The sequence below is a fragment of the Salvelinus namaycush genome, chromosome 20 (genome assembly GCF_016432855.1).
Source record: "Salvelinus namaycush isolate Seneca chromosome 20, SaNama_1.0, whole genome shotgun sequence".
NCBI lineage: Eukaryota > Metazoa > Chordata > Actinopteri > Salmoniformes > Salmonidae > Salvelinus > Salvelinus namaycush.
Window position 1 is genome coordinate 25,213,870 of NC_052326.1, and position 19,250 is coordinate 25,233,119.

A 19,250-nucleotide genomic window follows, 5' to 3' on the forward strand; every position below is an offset into this window, starting at 1 on the left:
CTTTTTCCTGCAAGCATAACAGTGGTCATTATGGCCAAACAGTTCTATTTTTGTTTCATCAGACCAGAGGACATTTCTCCAAAAAGTACAATCTTTGTCCCCATGTGCAGTTGCAAACCGTATTCTGGCTTTTTTATGGCAGTTTTGGAGCAGTGGCTTCTTCCTTGCTGAGCAGTCTTTCAGGTTATGTCGATTTATAAGACTTGTTTTACTGTGGATATAGATACTTTTGTACCTGTTCGCCCCAGCATCTTCACAAGGTCCTTTGTTATGGGATTGATTTGCACCAAAGTATGTTCATCTCTAGGAGACAGAACGCTTCTCCTTCCTGAGCAGTATGACGGCTGCGTGGTCCCACGGTGTTTATACTTGCATACTATTGTTTGTACAGATGAACGTGGTACCTTCAGCCATTTGGAAATTGCTCCCAAGGATGAACCAGACTTAAGGTCTACAATTTTTTTTCTGAAGTCTTGGCTGATTTCTTTTGATTTTCCCATGTCAAGCAAAGAGGCTGAGTTTGAAGGTAGACCTTGGAAGCCTATCGGAAGCTTCTAAAGCAATGACATTTTCTGGAATTTTCCAAGCTGTTTAAAGGCACAGTCAACATAATGTATGTAAACTTCTGACCAACTGGAATTGTGATACAGTGAAATCTGTCTGTAAACAATTGTTGGAAAAATTACTTGTGTCATGCAAAGTAGATGTCCTAACCGACTTGCCAAAACTATAGTTTAACAAGAAATTTGTGGAGTGGTTGAAAAACGAGTTAATGACTCCAACCTAAGTGTATGTAAACTTCCGACTTCAACTGTAGGAGACAGGGGATGGGTGTTTTTGATATGATCACGCACATTGCTGGCTGTCAATAGCAGTCCTGTTATGCTCACTTCTTGGGGCAGGTATCGTTTCAGTCAAGTCTAATTAACCACATTAAGGAGTCAAGTGTTAGTTGTGTAGATATCTAGTTTAAATTGGTTGGAATCAAACACCCATTGCACATTTTCAAATCACCATAAGATTTATTAAAACCATGCTTTAAAAACAGAACGACAGTGTATCAACAGAACAATAAAGGTGGTAGGCTTACAGTTAAGATTTCCACGCTGTTATAGTGACAGTGAACAGCTTAAACTAGGATACCGTAATTTTGACAGAACTGTATCAGTGACATATTAGCCTGTTTTATACAGATTGCTGTAGTCATTGTAGTACAAACAATAGGCTACTCTAAAAATGTGTGTTTAAAACCAAGCAGTAACCATAAGCACCATTAATATTGACATATTGTAAATTATGAGTTAGATGGAAGAATATTATAGTTTGCACTGTGGACATTCACTTTAGGACTCCACAAGAGATTAACATTAAATCTTTCAATCTTGGTCATGATTTGTCTTTTAGGCAATATGGGGAGAAGGGTGATGTTAAGCTTTGGCTTGGAGTGTAACAGTGGTAGCACCTCAGATCCATAACATCCATTCTTATGAATAGATTACACCAACGGGTGGGCATATCTAGTCCTGTAGGGCCGCAAATAAGCCTGGCCATCCCATGTGGCCCTCTGGGACTGGAACTGAACACCTCTAAATTACACAGTCCTTCTCTTTATATAAACTCAGCAAAAAAAGAAATGTCCCTTTTTCAGGACCCTGTCTTCAAAGATAATTCGTAAAAATCCAAATAACTTCACAGATCTTCATTGTAAAGGGTTTAAACACTGTTCCCCATGCTTGTTCAATGAACCATAAACAATTAATGAACATGCACCTGTACATGCACATGCACTTAGGACACTAGAGAGGCCTTTCTACTGACTCTGAAAAACACCAAAAGAAAGATGCCCAGGGTCCCTGCTCATCTGCGTGAACGTGCCTTAGGCATGCTGCAAGGAGGCATGAGGACTGCAGATGTGGCCAGGGCAATAAATTGCAAATGTCCGTACTGTGAGACGCCCAAGACAGCGCTACAGGGAGACAGGACGGACAGCTGATCGTCCTCGCAGTGGCAGACCACGTGTAACAACACCTACACAGGATCGGTACATCCAAACATCACACCTGCGGGACAGGTACAGGATGGCAACAACTGCCCGAGTTACACCAGGAATGCACAATCCCGCCATCAGTGCTCAGACTGCCCGCAATAGGCTGAGAGAGGCTGGACTGAGGGCTTGTAGGCCTGTTGTAAGGCAGGTCCTCACCAGACATCACTGGCAACAACGTCGCCTATGGGCACAAACCCACCGTCGCTGGACCAGACAGGACTGGAAAAAAGAGGTTGTCATCTCACCAGGGGTGATGGTCGGATTCGCGTTTATCGTCGAAGGAATGAGCGTTACACCGAGGCCTGTACTCTGGAGCGGAATGAATTTGGAGGTGGAGAGTCCGTCATGGTCTGGGGCGGTGTGTCACAGCATCATCGGACTGAGCTTGTTGTCATTGCAGGCAATCGCAACGCTATGCGTTACAGGGAAGACATCCTCCTCCCTTATGTGGTACCCTTCCTGCAGGCTCATCCTGACATGACCCTCCAGCATGACAATGTCACCAGCCATACTGCTCGTTCTGTGCGTGATTTCCTGCAAAACAGGAATGTCAGTGTTCTGCCATGGCCAGCAAAGAGGCCGGATCTCAATCCCATTGAGCACGTCTGGGACCTGTTGGATCAGAGGGTGACGGCTAAGGCCATTCCACCCAGAAATGTCCGTGCCTTGGTGGAAGAATGGGGTAACATCTCACAGGAAGAACTGGCAAATCTGGTGCAGTCCATGAGGAGATGCACTGCAGTACTTAATGCAGCTGGTGGCCACACCAGATACTGACTGTTACTTTTGACCCCCTCTTTGTTCAGGGATACACTATTACATCTCTGTTAGTCACATGTCTGTGGAACTTGTTCAGTTTATGTCTCAGTTGTTGAGTCATATGTTCATACAAATATTTACACATGTTAAGTTTGCTGAAAATAAGCGCAGTTGACAGAGGACGTTTCTTTTTTTGTTTAGAATATGCCATTAATCTTGTCTTGTTACATTCACAATGCAACGCATGTCCACTTATGACAACATATGGAGCATGTTGATAACCAATGGCTGTATCCCCAGAGTGTTTGAGTCTGTCTGCGTGTTATTGTCCTTATACTCCATGCACTAAAACTGTTTTGACTGGCACAGTGACAACATTCCACATACCAGAAAACACAACCGTTTCAGCGCATGAGGACAGGAGAGGCAATAGGAGAGAACACCACCAGTGATCCACATGATTCTTATCATGTCTATGGCGACCACTGCATAACAGGACCAGGATGGAAATATCCCTCAGCAAATGATTCACAGTTAGTGCTAAACAAGGAGTGCTTTTTGAGGTCGTTTCAGGTTCGGTTTGATTATAAAAAAAATAATCAAGGTTTTGGATTTCGGTTTTGATTATTTGGGTTGAATGCTGTAATACAGAATAAAACAATGAATCAAAGTCCCATGATGGTAGTAACTGCTCATTACTGCTTATCACTTAATAACCATTTATTCACAATTTCAGTTGTGTATATTACATTTGTTTTATGACTTATTTAATTCCAAGTCAACAGCTCATCTTTATAGAGCTGCTGCATATGCTTTCTGACAAAATCTCTATTTTGTAGTTCTTCAAAGGAAATAAGGCATACTTTTATGACTGCTGAATACCAACTATCAATCACTTAGAATAGATAATTTATTTTCAGGTAGAGATACCTCGGAAAGTAACAACTGCTCTCTATATCCCCCTCATGATTGTGCATTCTTCTGCCTCTTTTGTAGCAGGCGTAAAAGAAAGACCGTACAAGTAAATGCGCAATGGATTATGGTCATTGTAGTTAATTACGTTTTATGCGCTAAACTAAGTAGAATATTGGCCTGTTGGAAACTACAACTCCCTACTACATTGCACAGTTCAAACAGGATCTGATATATCTCTAGAGAAACTGTGCAATGTGCACAGAAAACAGAAAAATAGAATTCAAAATAATTGAACCTAAGTAGGTCAATTTGTTGTTTAAAAAAACGTTAAATAACTGACCCCTCGGTTAATCGCTCAGCAATATTCACAGCTCAACGTCTGTATGATATGTAAGAAATACTCTTGTTTTACTGGTTGAGACTGTAGTTGAACTGTGGGACAGGGCTGCTGAAGGTTAGGGTTTATGGTCCTGGGCTGCCATTGGGAGGTTGTCAGTCACTCTCCCTGGGACTGCATCTGCTTACAGAAGGCCTCAAACTGCTGCTGCTCCAGCTCTGTCATCACCTTATTCAGGGCGTAGATCTAAAATACACACAACAATGAAGATCAGCCAACTAGCAGTGGCATCATAAAGTAGGGGCAAAGGTTGTGTGTAGGGTAAGTATTGTAGGTTATCCTTATCACTGAAACATGTCATTTGACCTCTGCAGAAGCTTGAGCAGTTTGAACTAATGCAACCATCCATGGAATTGCAGCCAGTTATAGCCTGTGTACTGTCGAATGACATGTTTGACAGACGTGGGAAAAGACTGACCATTTAACCAAATCTTGTCAGTTAGCTAGTTTGAAAGAAACTGCCACCCAAGCAAGCCATTGTTGTGACTTTACCTCTGACCGTTGTCGTTGTTTCAGTTCCTGCTGGGCGGATTTCTGCTTGGCCCTGTCGCCGCGAGTAGGAGTGGAGTTCAACTTCGCTTTGTCTTTGCGACAGGTGGGCTCCATGGTTACTGACTGACAGCCACCACAGCACAACGACTCGATCAACTCGACCTGAAGTAAGATTGAAAGCATAATCAAAGTAATCACGTGAACATTAACAAATAACAAATGGACAGTGCGATCAACAATTCATACTACTGTGTCCACAAACAAAGACACGGTAAGCTGCCGTCTTTGCTACCTAACCTAGCTAAATTTGCTACTGTAGCTAGCATTCCACTTCTAACGTTAGCAACTGACGTTAGTCAGAGAGCACTTAAACTCGCCAGCTAGCTAGCCACAGCTTTAGCACAAAAACATAAACACAGACAATCAAATTACGTTTATTTGAAAGGTATCTGGTATTAAAAACACTCACGTTCAATAAGAGCTCAGATTGTCAACATAGAAAGTGCAGACAACAACAGTCGGCTGTTCAAACACTGAAGTGTAAAACAGCTGTTTGGAAGGAAATTGTGTAACCAGAAAATAACCCCGGAATCGTTCAGTCATAAAACGTACCAACGTTGGTTCCTACCTGAGATTGCTGTTATTTCCATTAAAGTTAACGGCAAAATAACGTCGGTATTTAGTTGTATTTATTCACATTAGAATAACCACTTAACGTGTCCAGTTTTTAATCACATAAATCTAATGAGCTGTTGCAGTTTATACCAGAGGACAAACGTCTATACAGATGACTAATAATCGACCAAAAGATGTCGCTCTTGTCCCACTGATAAAACAGTATATTTTATTTGGGTGAAAGTGGATGTCACATGATGTATACATATACATACATACATACATACATACATACATACAGGTAACTGCCAAAATAATGGAAAGACTTGAGTAAATGAGAGATACAAAATATATTGAAATCAGGTGCTTCCACACATGTGTGGTTCCTGAGTTAATTAAGCAGTTAACGGCGCATTATGCTAGGGTCATGTATAAAAATGCTGGGCAAGCCATCATTTTGGCTACGCACCTATAGGATGAGAAGGGGGGGGGGGGGGGTCGTGTGTGTTTTGTAGTGAACCTATAGAAGTTGGTATGTGTGTCCTCTTGCAAGGCTGTGTCAGTGAGATTTATCACGCTGCATTCCCATGGAAGTCCAGTGGAATTCCGATGGCATTCCGATGGTTTACCTGGATTTCATCCCCAAACTCAAAAGAAGTGCTCACCCTGGAATAATACAATATCCTGAAAGGAACAACTGATCCCAAACACAGACACAAGCGCACACACACACAGTGGGATTCTGTTGGTAGAAATGTGGAGGAGTGAGTAAGTAAAGAGGAAGAGAGAGGAGGGGTAGAGAGAGGAGGGGTAGAGCAGAAGAGAGAGGAGGGGTAGAGCGGTAGAGAGAGGAGGGGTAGAGCGGAAGAGAGAGGAGGGGTAGAGAGGAAGAGAGGAAGTGTAGAGGAAGAGAGAGGAAGGGTAAGAGGAGAGGTAAAGAGAGGAGGGAGGTAGAGAGGCGGAGGTAGAGAGGCAAGGTAGAGAAGGGGTATTAGCTGATGAGTTCATAAACTCCACTGTTATGTCATCCTGTCTGAGCTGACAAAACTTTTGAGTGGGGGAAAACCCAGCAGCGTTGCAGTTTCAATTGTTTCAAGGCTTAAAAATAATTATTTAACCTGTCTCCTCTCCTTCATCTACACTGATTGAAGTGGATTTAACAGGTGACATCAATAAGAGATCATAGATTTTAACTGGATTCACCTGGTCAGTCTATGTCAGGGCTGCCCAACCCTCTTCCTGGAGATCTACTGTCCTATTGGTTTTCGGTCCAACCCTAATTTATCATATCTGATTCAGTTAGTTCAGGTCTTGTTGAGCAGCTAATTTAGTAGAGTCAGGTGTGTTAAATTAGGGTTAGACTGAAAACCAAAAAGAGGGTAGATCTCCAGGAAGAGGGTTGGGCAGCCCTGGTCTATGTCATGGAAAGAGCATATGTTCCTAATGTTTTGTACACTCACAAAACTCGGTTTCATGCTGTGAAATATTTTACAGTTCACAGATCACCTCATTCACAGCTCTGTACATCTGTGGTGTGGATGCCTGTGCGTATTAGGAGGAGAAAGCTGCAGGCCTCTGTGTGGATATTTTTTTTCTCTATTCGATTATATTCTTCCTTCCAAATGCATGGGAAAGTTAAGCATCAACTATACATTTTCTATGAGTGTGTGATCAGTGAAGTGAGGAATGTGGATAGGAGAGATTCTGTGAACAAGCAGATAGCTTCTTCCTGAAGCTGGGACAGTTTAATGCCTTACTGAACTCAGCTTTGATTACTTAGGTGACATCATTCAATAACTTAATTTGGGGGCTGTTTGGTAGGTGTTTATCTTTGTGAAGGAGGAGGAGATGAGTGTGTATATGTGTGTGTATGCGTAAATATGTGTTTAATTGGAGAGTGGCTTGACTGAGAGTATGCCTCAGACTGGGAGCCTTTGTTATCCCTGGAGATTCAATGTGTTCATGAGTCTACTGTCACCACGGAGACAGGCATACTCACAAATACACCCCCACGGACCACCCAGACTCACCTGTCTTGCACGCGCGCACGCACACACACACACCCACCCACCCACCCACCCACCCACCCACCCACCCACCCACACACACACACACGGGGGTGGCCCAGTATAGGTTCATCACCATGGCAACACGAACATCCATTATTGTATAGAACAGAGTATCACAAAGACACTGAGTCTTATGGGAGAATATTCTGAGAACACATTTCTCGTCATAAATGTCCACGTAGAATTGATGATATCACTGACGGTAAGGCTGGGGGGGGGGTCGTGTGTGTTTTGTAGTGAACCTATAGAAGTTGGTATGTGTGTCCTCTTGCAAGGCTGTGTCAGTGAGATTTATCACGCTGCATTCCCATGGAAGTCCAGTGGAATTCCGATGGCATTCCGATGGTTTACCTGGATTTCATCCCCAAACTCAAAAGAAGTGCTCACCCTGGAATAATACAATATCCTGAAAGGAACAACTGATCCCAAACACAGACACAAGCGCACACACACACAGTGGGATTCTGTTGGTAGAAATGTGGAGGAGTGAGTAAGTAAAGAGGAAGAGAGAGGAGGGGTAGAGAGAGGAGGGGTAGAGCGGAAGAGAGAGGAGGGGTAGAGAGGTAGAGAGAGGAGGGGTAGAGCGGAAGAGAGAGGAGGGGTAGAGAGGTAGAGAGAGGAGGGGTAGAGCGGAAGAGAGAGGAGGGGTAGAGAGGAAGAGAGGAAGAGGGAGGAAGAGTAAAGAGAGGAGGGAGGTAGAGAGGCAAGGTAGAGAAGGGGTATTAGCTGATGAGTTCATAAACTACACTGTTATGTCATCCTGTCTGAGCTGACAAGGTAAAGATACAACTTCATGCATTGGAGTGTGAGATGAGGTGGAAAGAGGAGAGATGTATAGAGGACGGAGGTAGAGAGGCGGAGGTAGAGAGGCGAGGTAGAGAAGGGGTATTATGGGGTGAGGAGCAGAGGAGGGGTAGATAAATTAAATGTATGGAGGAGGAGGGTATAGGGGTGTGACTCTGTTAGGAGCTTTGTTGATCTATCACAAATTCAGGGAAAGCGTCACTCTGACGGCTCTTTCACACAACCTACACAGCCACCTTCCACCATCCACATACACTGCCTTACCACAGCCTCCCAAGCCAGCCAGTCTGCTCTGATGCCAACACACACATACACAAGCAAGCACAAACAGATGTAGGATCTTAATTTGAGCGAGTTTGCTACAGCAGGAAAATAATCCTGCAGCAACAGGAAATGTGAATTATTATGTGGATTATATATCATGGAGATTTTTGTAGAGGTTTATACATTTTGAAACTTCAAATACACTACAAGTTTGCATTTCCTGCTTTTGAATCTGTAGGTATACATACACACGCTGTCATTCAGCACAACACACACTCAGTCCATCAACCCTAAAAATAACTTACTGGGTTGACTGTGCCTAAAATAACTTTCTAACTGAGCCTCTCTCTCTCCCTCTCTCTCTCATGCATGCACGCACATAGACATGGAGTTGCTCCCTCTCCACACCTGCCCCGCGAACAGAGCGAGATGTGTCGCCATCACAAACAGCGCAGCACCAGCCGGCAGGAAATGGGTTAGGAACGACCTCACGAGCCGGGGTCAGCTCGCTTCTGCCAGCTCTGTCAGGGTGGATATTAGACTGCATTGCCACACACACACATTCTCCCATATACTGTCAGTATATTACTCTCTCACTTTCTCTCTCTCACATTCTCTCTCACACACACACACACACACACACACACACACACACACACACACACACACACACACACACACACACACACACACACACACACACACACACACACACACACACACACACACACACACACACACACACACCCCTGTCAGTATGGGTATGAGGGGTAATGATCAGATTTGATAAACACTAGCCAGGACAGTAAACACCTGGATAAAGCCCACAGAGGGACATACAGCTCATAGGAAACCCAGGGTGGAGTGTGAACACACGTACAAGCGTTCAAAGACACTAATGTTAATGTAACTTAGCACAGGTGGTTCAGAGATGCTTGCGCGATGACAACCTCAAGTGTTGTGTGTGCTCCCCTAGCTAATGCCTAGGCTTAAGCTCAGTAAGGTAGGCTAGCACAGTCATGTTGCAGACAAGCCAGGTTCGATATTTGGTAGGTGAATGGTATTTATTTACAATGTAAGAGATGATTCTGGATCTAGAGGTTGTATTTACAAAAATATACACATGATGAAAATAATATCAATAATTGATCACATTGATATTGCGCCTTTCCAGATGCTCTAAGCGATGTAAGGGGGGGTGGAAATTCACCACATCCACCACCAATGTGTAGCACCCACTTGGGTGATGCACAGCAACCATTTGTGCCAGAACACTCACCACATATCAGCTATCAGGTAGAGAGGTGAGGAGTGATATAAGACAATTAGGAATGATGGGGATGATTAGGTGGCCATGATGGAAATGTGGCAAGGTTGGGAATTTAGCCAGGACAGCAGTGTTGTTGGTCCGATTGTGTGGGAATGGTGCTTTGCTCTGGCTGCAGCTAGACAGTTGTTTCTGTTCTGGCAGTTGTCTACTGCTGTAATGGTTTTGGAGTGCCAGGTTGATCGGGAGGAGGTGATGGCTGTGAGTTGGCTGGGCTGGATATTGCAGAACTTAAGATTGTGTTTAAGGTTGTCTTTGAAGCGCTTTTTGGGTCGGCCTGTCTTCCCGTGCTGTAGCTCGCCAAAGAAGATCCTTCTTGGGAGACGGTGTTGGGGCATCCTGATGGTGTGGTTGGTCTATCGGAGCTGTGCCTTAATGATCTTAGCCTCAATGCTGGTGTTGTTAGCTATCTGCAGTACCTCCCAGGTTGGAGACCTTGTCTTGTCACCAGATACCCATAATAGATCTTAGAGATTGTGTGTGGAATATCTGTTGGTGCTTGACAGGAAGTTGGCTTTAAGTTGCACAGCCATACAGCACAGTTGTGATCACTACAGCATGATATATTTTCATCTCTGTGGAAAGAGTGAGGGTGTATGGTTAAGTATCCTGTTCCTCAGCCTTCCCAATGACTGGCTTGCTTTCTGGATTCTGCTTATTATTTATTGTTTGAGTGAGCCGTCCTTGGAGATGGTGCTCCCCAGATATGTGTAGTGGTCTACATTCTGGAGCTCAGATCTACTGAGGTGGATGCTGGGGGGGTCACTGGGTTGGACATGGGTGATAGTTGACTGAGGACTACAGTTTTTTCCAAGCTGATGGTAAAACCAAAACTCTTGCAAGCTTTATCAAAGAAGTCTGCCGAAGACTGGAGGTCTACCCCTGTGTGCATGAGGAGGGCACAGTCATTGGTGAAGAGGTTCTCACATTTAAGATGTTCTTGTATTTTGGTTTTTGCTCGAAGCCCGCGCAGGTTGTAGATTGAACCATCATCCCTGTATCTGATGTAGATTCCTTTTTTGAGGTCCTTAGTAGCGTGGATGAGGACGGCAGTGGAAAATATGTTAAAGAGCACCGGGCCCAAGATACATCCTTGCTTGATACTGTTGGAGATGGGAAGGCTTCAGAGATGTCACCACCACAGCGGACCTGGCCTTGCATTCAATGGAGCTGAGTAATAAACAGAGTGGTTTCTGTTTTCTTCCTAGAATTGTGACTCTAACTTTTTAATGGTTTAAGCTACAAAATATTTTGACCCCATATGTGTCTTCTGTTTCCCTCAGAACCCCTTAGAACAGAGTGGACAGGACCAGGCAGTAAATCAGACTGGCTTAAGAAGAACATTATCAATGATGATGTTCTTTTCTACACAGAAGATCATTCACAATTTTTGCCTAATGTTGTCCTGAACTTCCCAATACCTTTCAGATGCATTTTAAGCTATATTTCCTTCAGATTGAAATATTATTACAAATCAGTCTAAAACTATTTTTGACACAGAGAGGTTAGTTCGTAAGCCAAACCGTTTGGACACTACAGACGGCCACCTTCCATCACAGATGGGGAAGACCGCAGTTGGCAGATGTGGAGATGCAGCCCATTACATATCTCAACCAGAAGCCATAGATTACAGCCTACATCTGCACTGAGCTAAATTCTAGAGCGGCTGCTTTCAAGGAGAGGGACACTAATCCGAACGCTTATAAGAAATCCTGCTATGCACTCCGACGAACCATCAAACAGGCAAAGCGTCAATACAGGACTAAGACAGAATACTAATATACCGGCTCTGACGATTCGGCTCTGCCGAATGTGAGCTGCCCAGTGACGGGAGCCTACCAGAAGAGCTAAATGCCTTCAATGCTCGCTTCGAGGAAAACAGCACTGAACAATGCATGAGCTTACCAGCTGTTCCGGACGAGTGTGTGATCACGCTCTCCGTAGCCGATGTGAATAAGGACCTTTAAACAGGTCAACATTCAAAAAGCCCTGGGGCCAGATGGATTACCAGGATGCATACTCAGCGCATGCGCTGACCAACTGGCAAGTGTCTTCACTAACATTTTCAACCTCTCCCTGATCCAGTCTGTTATACCTACATGTTTCAAGCAGACCACCATAGTCCCTGTGCCCAGGAATTCCAGGGTAACCTGTATAAATGACTTTTGCCTCACACCTATCGCCATGAAATGCTTTGTAAGGCTGGTCATGGCTCACATCAACACCATCATCCTAGACACCCTGAACCCACACCAGTTCGCATATCACCCCAACAGATCCACAGATGATGCAATCTCTATTGAACTCCACACTGCCCTTTCCTAAAAAGAGGAACACCTATGTGAGAATGCTGTTCATTGAATAGAGCTCAGCATTCAACACCATAGTGCCCTCTAAGCTCATTACTAAGCTAAAGACCCTGGGACTGAACACCTCTATCTACAACTGAATCCTGGACTTCCTGACGGGCCGCCCTCATGTAGTGACGGTAGGCTACAGCACATCCGATGGCAGTCGACATGACGTGTTAGGTCTGATCACCAACGACGAGACAGCCTATAGGGAGGAGGTCAGAGACCTGGCAGTGGGGTGCCAGGACAATAATCTCTCCCTCAATGTCAGCAAGACAAAGGAGCAGATTGTGGACTACAGGAAACCGAGCACGGCCCCATTCACATTGACAGGGCTGTAATGGAGTGGGTCAACAGCTTCAAGTTCCTCGGTGTCCACATCACTAAGTATCTATCTCGGTCCACACACACCAACACAGTCGCGAAGAGGGTACGACAATTGCTCTTCCCCCTCAGGACGCTGAAAAGATTCCTCAAAAAGTTCTACAGCTGCACCATTGAGAGCATCTTGATTGGCTGCATCACAACTTAGTATGGCAACTGCTTGGCATCCGACTGCAAGGCGCTATGGAGGGTAGTGTGTGAGGCCCAGTACCACAGTGGGGCTGAGCTTCCTGCCATCCAGGACCTCTATACCAGGCGGTGTCAGAGAAAGGTCCTAAAATTGTAAAAGACACCAGCCACCCTAATCTACCGCACGGCAAGCAGTACCAATGCACCAAGTCTGGAACCAACAGGACCCTGAACAACCCCCAAGCCATAAGACTGCTAAATAGTTAGTCCAGATAGCTATTTGGTTAACTATATAACTATCTGCATCTACCCCTTTTGCACTAAAGTTTTTGAGTCATTACATAAGCTGCTGCTGTTTATTATCTTTCACTTTATTCCTAGTTATATGTACATATCTACCTCAATGACCTCGTACCCCTGCACATCAACTTGGTACTGGTACCCCGTGTATATAGCCAAGCTATCGTTAGTCATTGTGTTTTATTACAGGTAGCTTAGCGGTTAAGAGCATTGGGCCAGTAACCGAAAAGTTGCTGGTTAGAATCCCCAAGCTGACTACGTGAAAAGAAATCAGTCTGTGCCCTTGAGCACTTAACCCTAATTGCTCCTTTAAGTTGCTCTGAATAAGAACGTCTGCTAAATGACAAAAATATAAAATTATTACTTTTATTATTACGTGTTTTTCTTTTCTATTATTTCTCTATTTGCTTTCTCTCTACATTGTTGGGAAGGGCCAGTAAGTAAACATTTCACTGTTAGTCCACACCTGTTGTTAACGAAGCATGTGACGAATACAATTTGATTTGACTTTTCCATTCATATGAATGCTCACAGCGAGGGCATGTCTGCATGATGCTAATGAGGGCCCCCTTGCTGGACTTCTCTATGCTGTATGTTCGGCTGCAAACAGAATATCTCTCGCACAACTTCAGCAGGCAATCGTATGAGGTGGTGTGGACCGGGAGGGGGCTGTGACAGGGTGACAGCCCCCTCCTTTTTTCTCTGAAGAAAGGACAAAGCTTTTTGCTAATGCACTTCACATCCAAAATGACTCTACTAGTTGTATCTGCTTGGCTGGGAAGTCTGGTATTTTTTAATACAACTTTTCACATTTCACATTGCACACATTAGCTGTCGTTGTTGATGAAGCCGTCTGTGTTCTCAGGGCAGTAACTCAAGTCACTATCAGAGGCCTCATTATGGTGTGTCCTTTCATAGGAGTCGAGGGAGACTGGCAACAACGGAAGAGGTGTCACAAGGCTACTTGTGTCACATGACACACTTTTATTCTGAGGTCTTGCCTGACAAGCTGTGAAAATAGTGAACAGTGAATTCAATAATTTTTTTGGGGGGGGGGGGGGGGGTTGTTAAACCATTGCAATCACATTGCTGGACATGTTATGGTAACCACCTTTGCTCATTCTGGTAGGTTCCGACATCCATTCATGACCAGGGGATCAGTCTGGCACCCAACTGTGCACTTTGTCTAACAGAAAAACAGGGTCAATGATTATCATCATGCCTCAATTATAAATATAGCTCGAGAAATAACAATATCTCGTTTGGAAGCTAATTCTATGCTTTAGAGATGTAGACTGACTGGCTCCAGATTGGATTAGATTCAGGTTGGTTTGAGTTTGTTACTGCTAGTCAGACATGAGTTAGTTAGTACCACCTTAGCTGAATCCAATATTTATTTGTGCCCTAGATATGGGTTGCACCTCGTAGGCTAATGTGACTGTTTCGTCTAAATTACACTAACTTAGAGTGGCATGGAAATATGATGACATTGCTAAAGTAGACAAATAATTAGAAGCAAACAATTTTGCTGTCACGCCCTGACCTTAGAGAGCCTTTTTATGTCTCTATTTGGTTTGGTCAGGGTGTGATTTGGGGTGGACATTCTATGATTTTGTATTTCTATGTTTTGGCCGGGTATGGTTCTCAATCAGGGACATCTGTCTATCGTTGTCTCTGATTGGGAACCATACTTAGGTATCCCTTTTTCCCCTCCTTTCGTTGTGGGAAGTTAACTTTGTTTGTGGCACAATAGCCCTTAAGCTTCACGGTTGTATTGTTTATTGTTTTTGTCGGCGTCTTCCTAAATAAAAAGGAATATGTACGTTCACCACGCTGCGCTTTGGTCCGCTTCTTACGACAGCCGTGACATTTGCCATATTATGATGTCGTCAAATTTACTCTAGGGAGATGGCAATGTTGCCATTACCGTTACTAACAAAGTTCGTAAAAAGTTAAAATACGGTGGTCCCCTCAATCTTAGTTAGCTTGCAGTTAGTTAAACTGCATCTAAAGTCAATAAGGTGACATCATGACATTCTTTAGAAATGTTATTGTTTTTCCAAGCCAAATCCAAGTTGTATTAAGGTAGGCTAACATGTTAGCCAGCTAGCTAGCTAGGTAGATAGCTAGTTGGTAGCTAGCTAGCTAATGTCAGCTATGCTAGTGATGATAGTGATAATGATTACCAAAATATACTTATACCATTGCATTGTTGAATACTTGTTTCTGATTGGCTTGAAGGGCATTCTAAAGTGTGCATTATTTCCTTATAGCGCACTGTATATTTGCATGGTAGAATTCAATGCCTATAGTTAATTCTTACATGTTCTATATTTGATCTGCTTTTGAAAGCAAAAGTCAAATTGAAAACATTATTGTCATTGTTGAATTCAATTTTCATAATAGCAAACCAGGACTGTTGGTTTGGTTAGCTAATCTAGCTTGTCTGTTTGTTTAGTTACCAAGGCAACTACAGTCACTATCTAGGTAACTTGGTAGCTACTTCCGTAGATGTTGAACACATTTCTAGTGGTAAATGTGTTAAATTATAGCCATGGTATAAAAGGCATAATCAACTCGGGGCTCTATGTGTTCTCTGGAAAATAATGCACCTCCGTGGAAGGTCAGTTCCACTCCGCTAGAGAGTTGTGGAACACACCTTCCATGTCATTCATTTTTTTCCCAGAGAACGCATACCCCCTCGTTGATTATCTCTTACATAACCAGACACACATCCAGTGGTCTATGGTCTAGCTACCGGTATACTCAGCACCACTGGACCAACGACATCAAAACCACCTGTTCCGCATGCAAACAAACCATAGTTGTTGGCTGTACATCCTGCTGGAAGCATGCATTGTGTAGGGCTTTTCAGTCTCAAACGGCTGTGATCCTTTGAACGCCGGTGGTTGGGGACGGCGAAACAACGGAGCCCCATTCAATGAAAGGAAGCGACGTGAGCGGAGGGGCGATTTGCACGTGGAGCTTGGCAAAAGGGGGCATGATTTGTTGATATAATTGTTATCCAAACCCAACCTTCATTTACTCCTTGTGATGGACGGCAGTTCCAAGCTCTGTTTTAGAGGAGACTGACTTTATGACCAAAATTATCCTATTTACACTTTGTAGTCAATTATTAAACTAGAATAAATGTCAGAAGTTACATCGATACCACATATGCCATTTTCAAATGGATTAGTTGGTTTTAAGGGGCAGTCACTCTTTAATTAACATTTCTAAATAATTTCAATAATATGATAACCAGACTAAGGTGTTTGAGTTCACGCAATATACTGTATAAAGCACAATGTTTGATGGGACTAGCGAAAGCGTAGTTCATTTAGCAGGCAATGCGTGTACCAAACAGTCAGTCTGTTTGTGTGGGGAGAAATGGAGGGCAATGTCTGACCGGATATTTAGCAGGCACATGATGTCGAAGCTATTTACATGAGCAGCTTTTCAGCTCAGCCAGTATGAGGCTCATTCAGTTAAAGGGTCACTCTTATCTGGACTGACTTAAGGAGGAGGTTCTTCTGTTTTCTGTCTCTTTCTCCATCTCTCACACCGCTCCCCTCTACCCTTTTTTTCATTCCCTGTGTCTGTCTCGTCTGTCTGTCTGTTTCTTTCTCTTCTCTCTCTCCTCTCTCTCCTCCTTCCGCCCCTATTCTCTCTCTCTCTCTCTCTCTCTCTCTCTCTCTCTCTCTCTCTCTCTCTCTCTCTCTCTTCCTCTCTCTCTCTTCCTCTCTCTCTCTGTCTGTCTCTGTCTCTGTCTCTGTTAAAATAGGAGTGGTAGCCAGGCAGGCAGGCTGGATTGTCCTGGAGACTGAGAGACTTTAGACCCTAATCTCCCGTCTCCTCTTCCCCTGTACACACACAAACACGACTCACCCACCCCCAACCATGGCTGTGTGTGTGTTTAAAAAAAATATGATATTGTATTTTATGTGGTCTCCCCTCTGGTGTTTGGTTAATGCATCTTGTGTATGCTATACTGCCTGTATATTTATGATAATGTATGTTACTCACAGACAAACACATCGACAAACCTCTGGTGATCACAGAGCACACAGCAGGCTTTTATAATGTTTTATCTCCATTGTTGGTTCACAATCAAGTACAACAATTAAGTTGTACTTTTCAGAATTAGCTACAGTTCTCTCTCTCTCTTTCACACTTTCACACACACACACACACTTTCACACACACACACACACACACACACACACACACACACACACACACACACACACACACACACACACACACACACACACACACACACACACACACACACACACACACACACACACACAGTCCCTGTGTATAGGACACACTCCACTGGTTTCCTGATACAAGACCTGTTTGTAAATTGTGATGCCCCTAACCCATACCATATCAACCCCTAACCTTATCAACCTTGCTCCTTACACCCCCTCATCTACCCCTCTCACACTTTAACTCCTGCGCTGTCTGGTGTGGGGTGGAAGAGGTTGGAGGGGTGGAGAGGTGGAGATGGGGGGTGAACAGGCCTCTCTTTAAGCCTGTGTGGGAGACAGCAGGGCCAGTGTGTTTGGGCTGGCGAGCCCCAGGCTTCAGCCCCGGCCTCCTCTCTTCCCCAGGAGCTGCTTCTCATTAGAGCTGTTTGTTTTGGCAGCGGCCTGGTGGCACTTAGCAGCTCCACGCACACACATGCATGCACACATATGCATGCCCATACTCAAGCACACACACAAACACACACGTGACGTACACGCGTGCACACTATTTGTTTTGGCAGTGGCCAGGTGGCACTTAGCGGAGCTGCGCCACATTAGCAATCAGGCTAACACACCACCATGTTTATGTTTGCAGAGCCCGGACAAAACACACACCTTTTTCTCTATCTCCCTTAGCTCTCTCCAAACTCTACTCACACACACGCATGCACACGCATGCACACGCACAGACACACACACACAGGCCAGCATGCCCCACTGTGTTTTTATGTTTGCTGAACACTGACACCCGCTTGGTTTAGATAGAATTGACACTAAAAAGAGCCTGTGTCTCGTGCCAGGAGAAAAACACACTACACTACACTTCACACACACACGCACACGCAACACTACACGCAACACTACACGCATACGAAACACACAGTGTAGGAAACAAACTCATTGTTCTCTCCTCTCCCAGAGTGTTATTTGGACACTAACCCTCCCAATTTTCTGTCTGGGACAGCTTGTGGACAGCGTTAAGGTCGGTGTTAGGGATTCGGTTTCTCTGGCTGTTTCTCTACACACACCAGGAATGTGATAAACAATACACACATTCTTGGGAGCTGGCACACACACACACACACACACACACACATTTGGCTGACTCTGTCCAAATGAATACACACTCAGTTTTACATGAGGAATTCTCCAGTTTCCCAAATAGAGGGTCAGGATCCACCGATGGTTTTTGGATTGTGGGCAGAAACATTGGTTTTGTTTATCGATGGGTCACTGGAAAATTTCAAATGCTTTTAACGGCTGGCACAGTATTAAAAGTTTGAGAACCAGCTTTAGTCACATGGATGCAAGGAAGCTTGATAACTAAAAGTGCCATTAAGGGTCATTGTGAAAACTGTCATGGTAGGATGTTGCTGGCACGTATCTAAATCCTATCCACAATAGTATTCCCCATAAACCATGGCCTCGAGGGCATTATGGTGATTTGGATGTGGTTCATTAGCAGATACGTGTGTATTAGCCTTGTATATGAGTTTGTCAAAACGAGGTGTGAGGTCAGAGGGTCAGTGTTCGAAGGGACGACTGAGGACCCTGTTTTACCCAGCATTCTCCAGTCAGACCCAGCTGTGAAAACACATATACATACACTCACAGGGGAGCCAGGTGTCTCTGCATGAATAACCTCAGTGTCCTACCTACATACACACGCACGCACGCACACACACCTGTCCATCACCTCATACAGCACACACAGTAAAGCTGCTCAGCCACTCAGCCAATTAGCCTCAACTGTCATCTGCTGGCTGGCTCTCGAGGGAGCAGTGGGTTAGTCGATGCCGTAGCGTTGTTAACACCAAACACTCCAAATTGAAGAAGATGCTTACAGGCCTTCGTCTGTGTGTGTGTGTGTGTGTGTGTGTGTGTGTGTGTGTGTGTGTGTGTGTGTGTGTGTGTGTGTGTGTGTGTGTGTGTGTGTGTGTGTGTGTGTGTGTGTGTGTGTGTGTGTGTGTGTGTGTGTGTGTGTGTGCGCATGCATTTTAACAGTGCAAACCCTGGTAGACAGTCAGGCAGGGTCCCATTGGGACAGGACCTCTATAGGGTCTAAACAAAAATTTACCTGAGCTAATGAAATAACAACATTCAATTTCGTTATCCATTTGAAAAGGGTCCGCTCATTTTTC

At 44.3% G+C, this 19,250-nt stretch overlaps 1 protein-coding gene across 1 annotated transcript; it reads right to left on the reverse strand.

Annotated features, from left to right (window-relative positions):
* Positions 1–3,508: 3,508 nt before the first annotated feature.
* Positions 3,509–5,179, reverse strand: LOC120065723 (small vasohibin binding protein). Its single transcript, XM_039016812.1, has 3 exons — positions 5,080–5,179; positions 4,611–4,772; positions 3,509–4,304 (listed from the first exon to the last, which is right to left on the reverse strand). The coding sequence occupies exons 2-3, from the start codon at positions 4,722–4,724 to the stop codon at positions 4,218–4,220; spliced, it is 201 nt and encodes a 66-aa protein (XP_038872740.1). The 5' UTR covers positions 4,725–4,772; positions 5,080–5,179; the 3' UTR covers positions 3,509–4,217.
* Between the last annotated feature and the right edge of the window lie 14,071 nt (positions 5,180–19,250).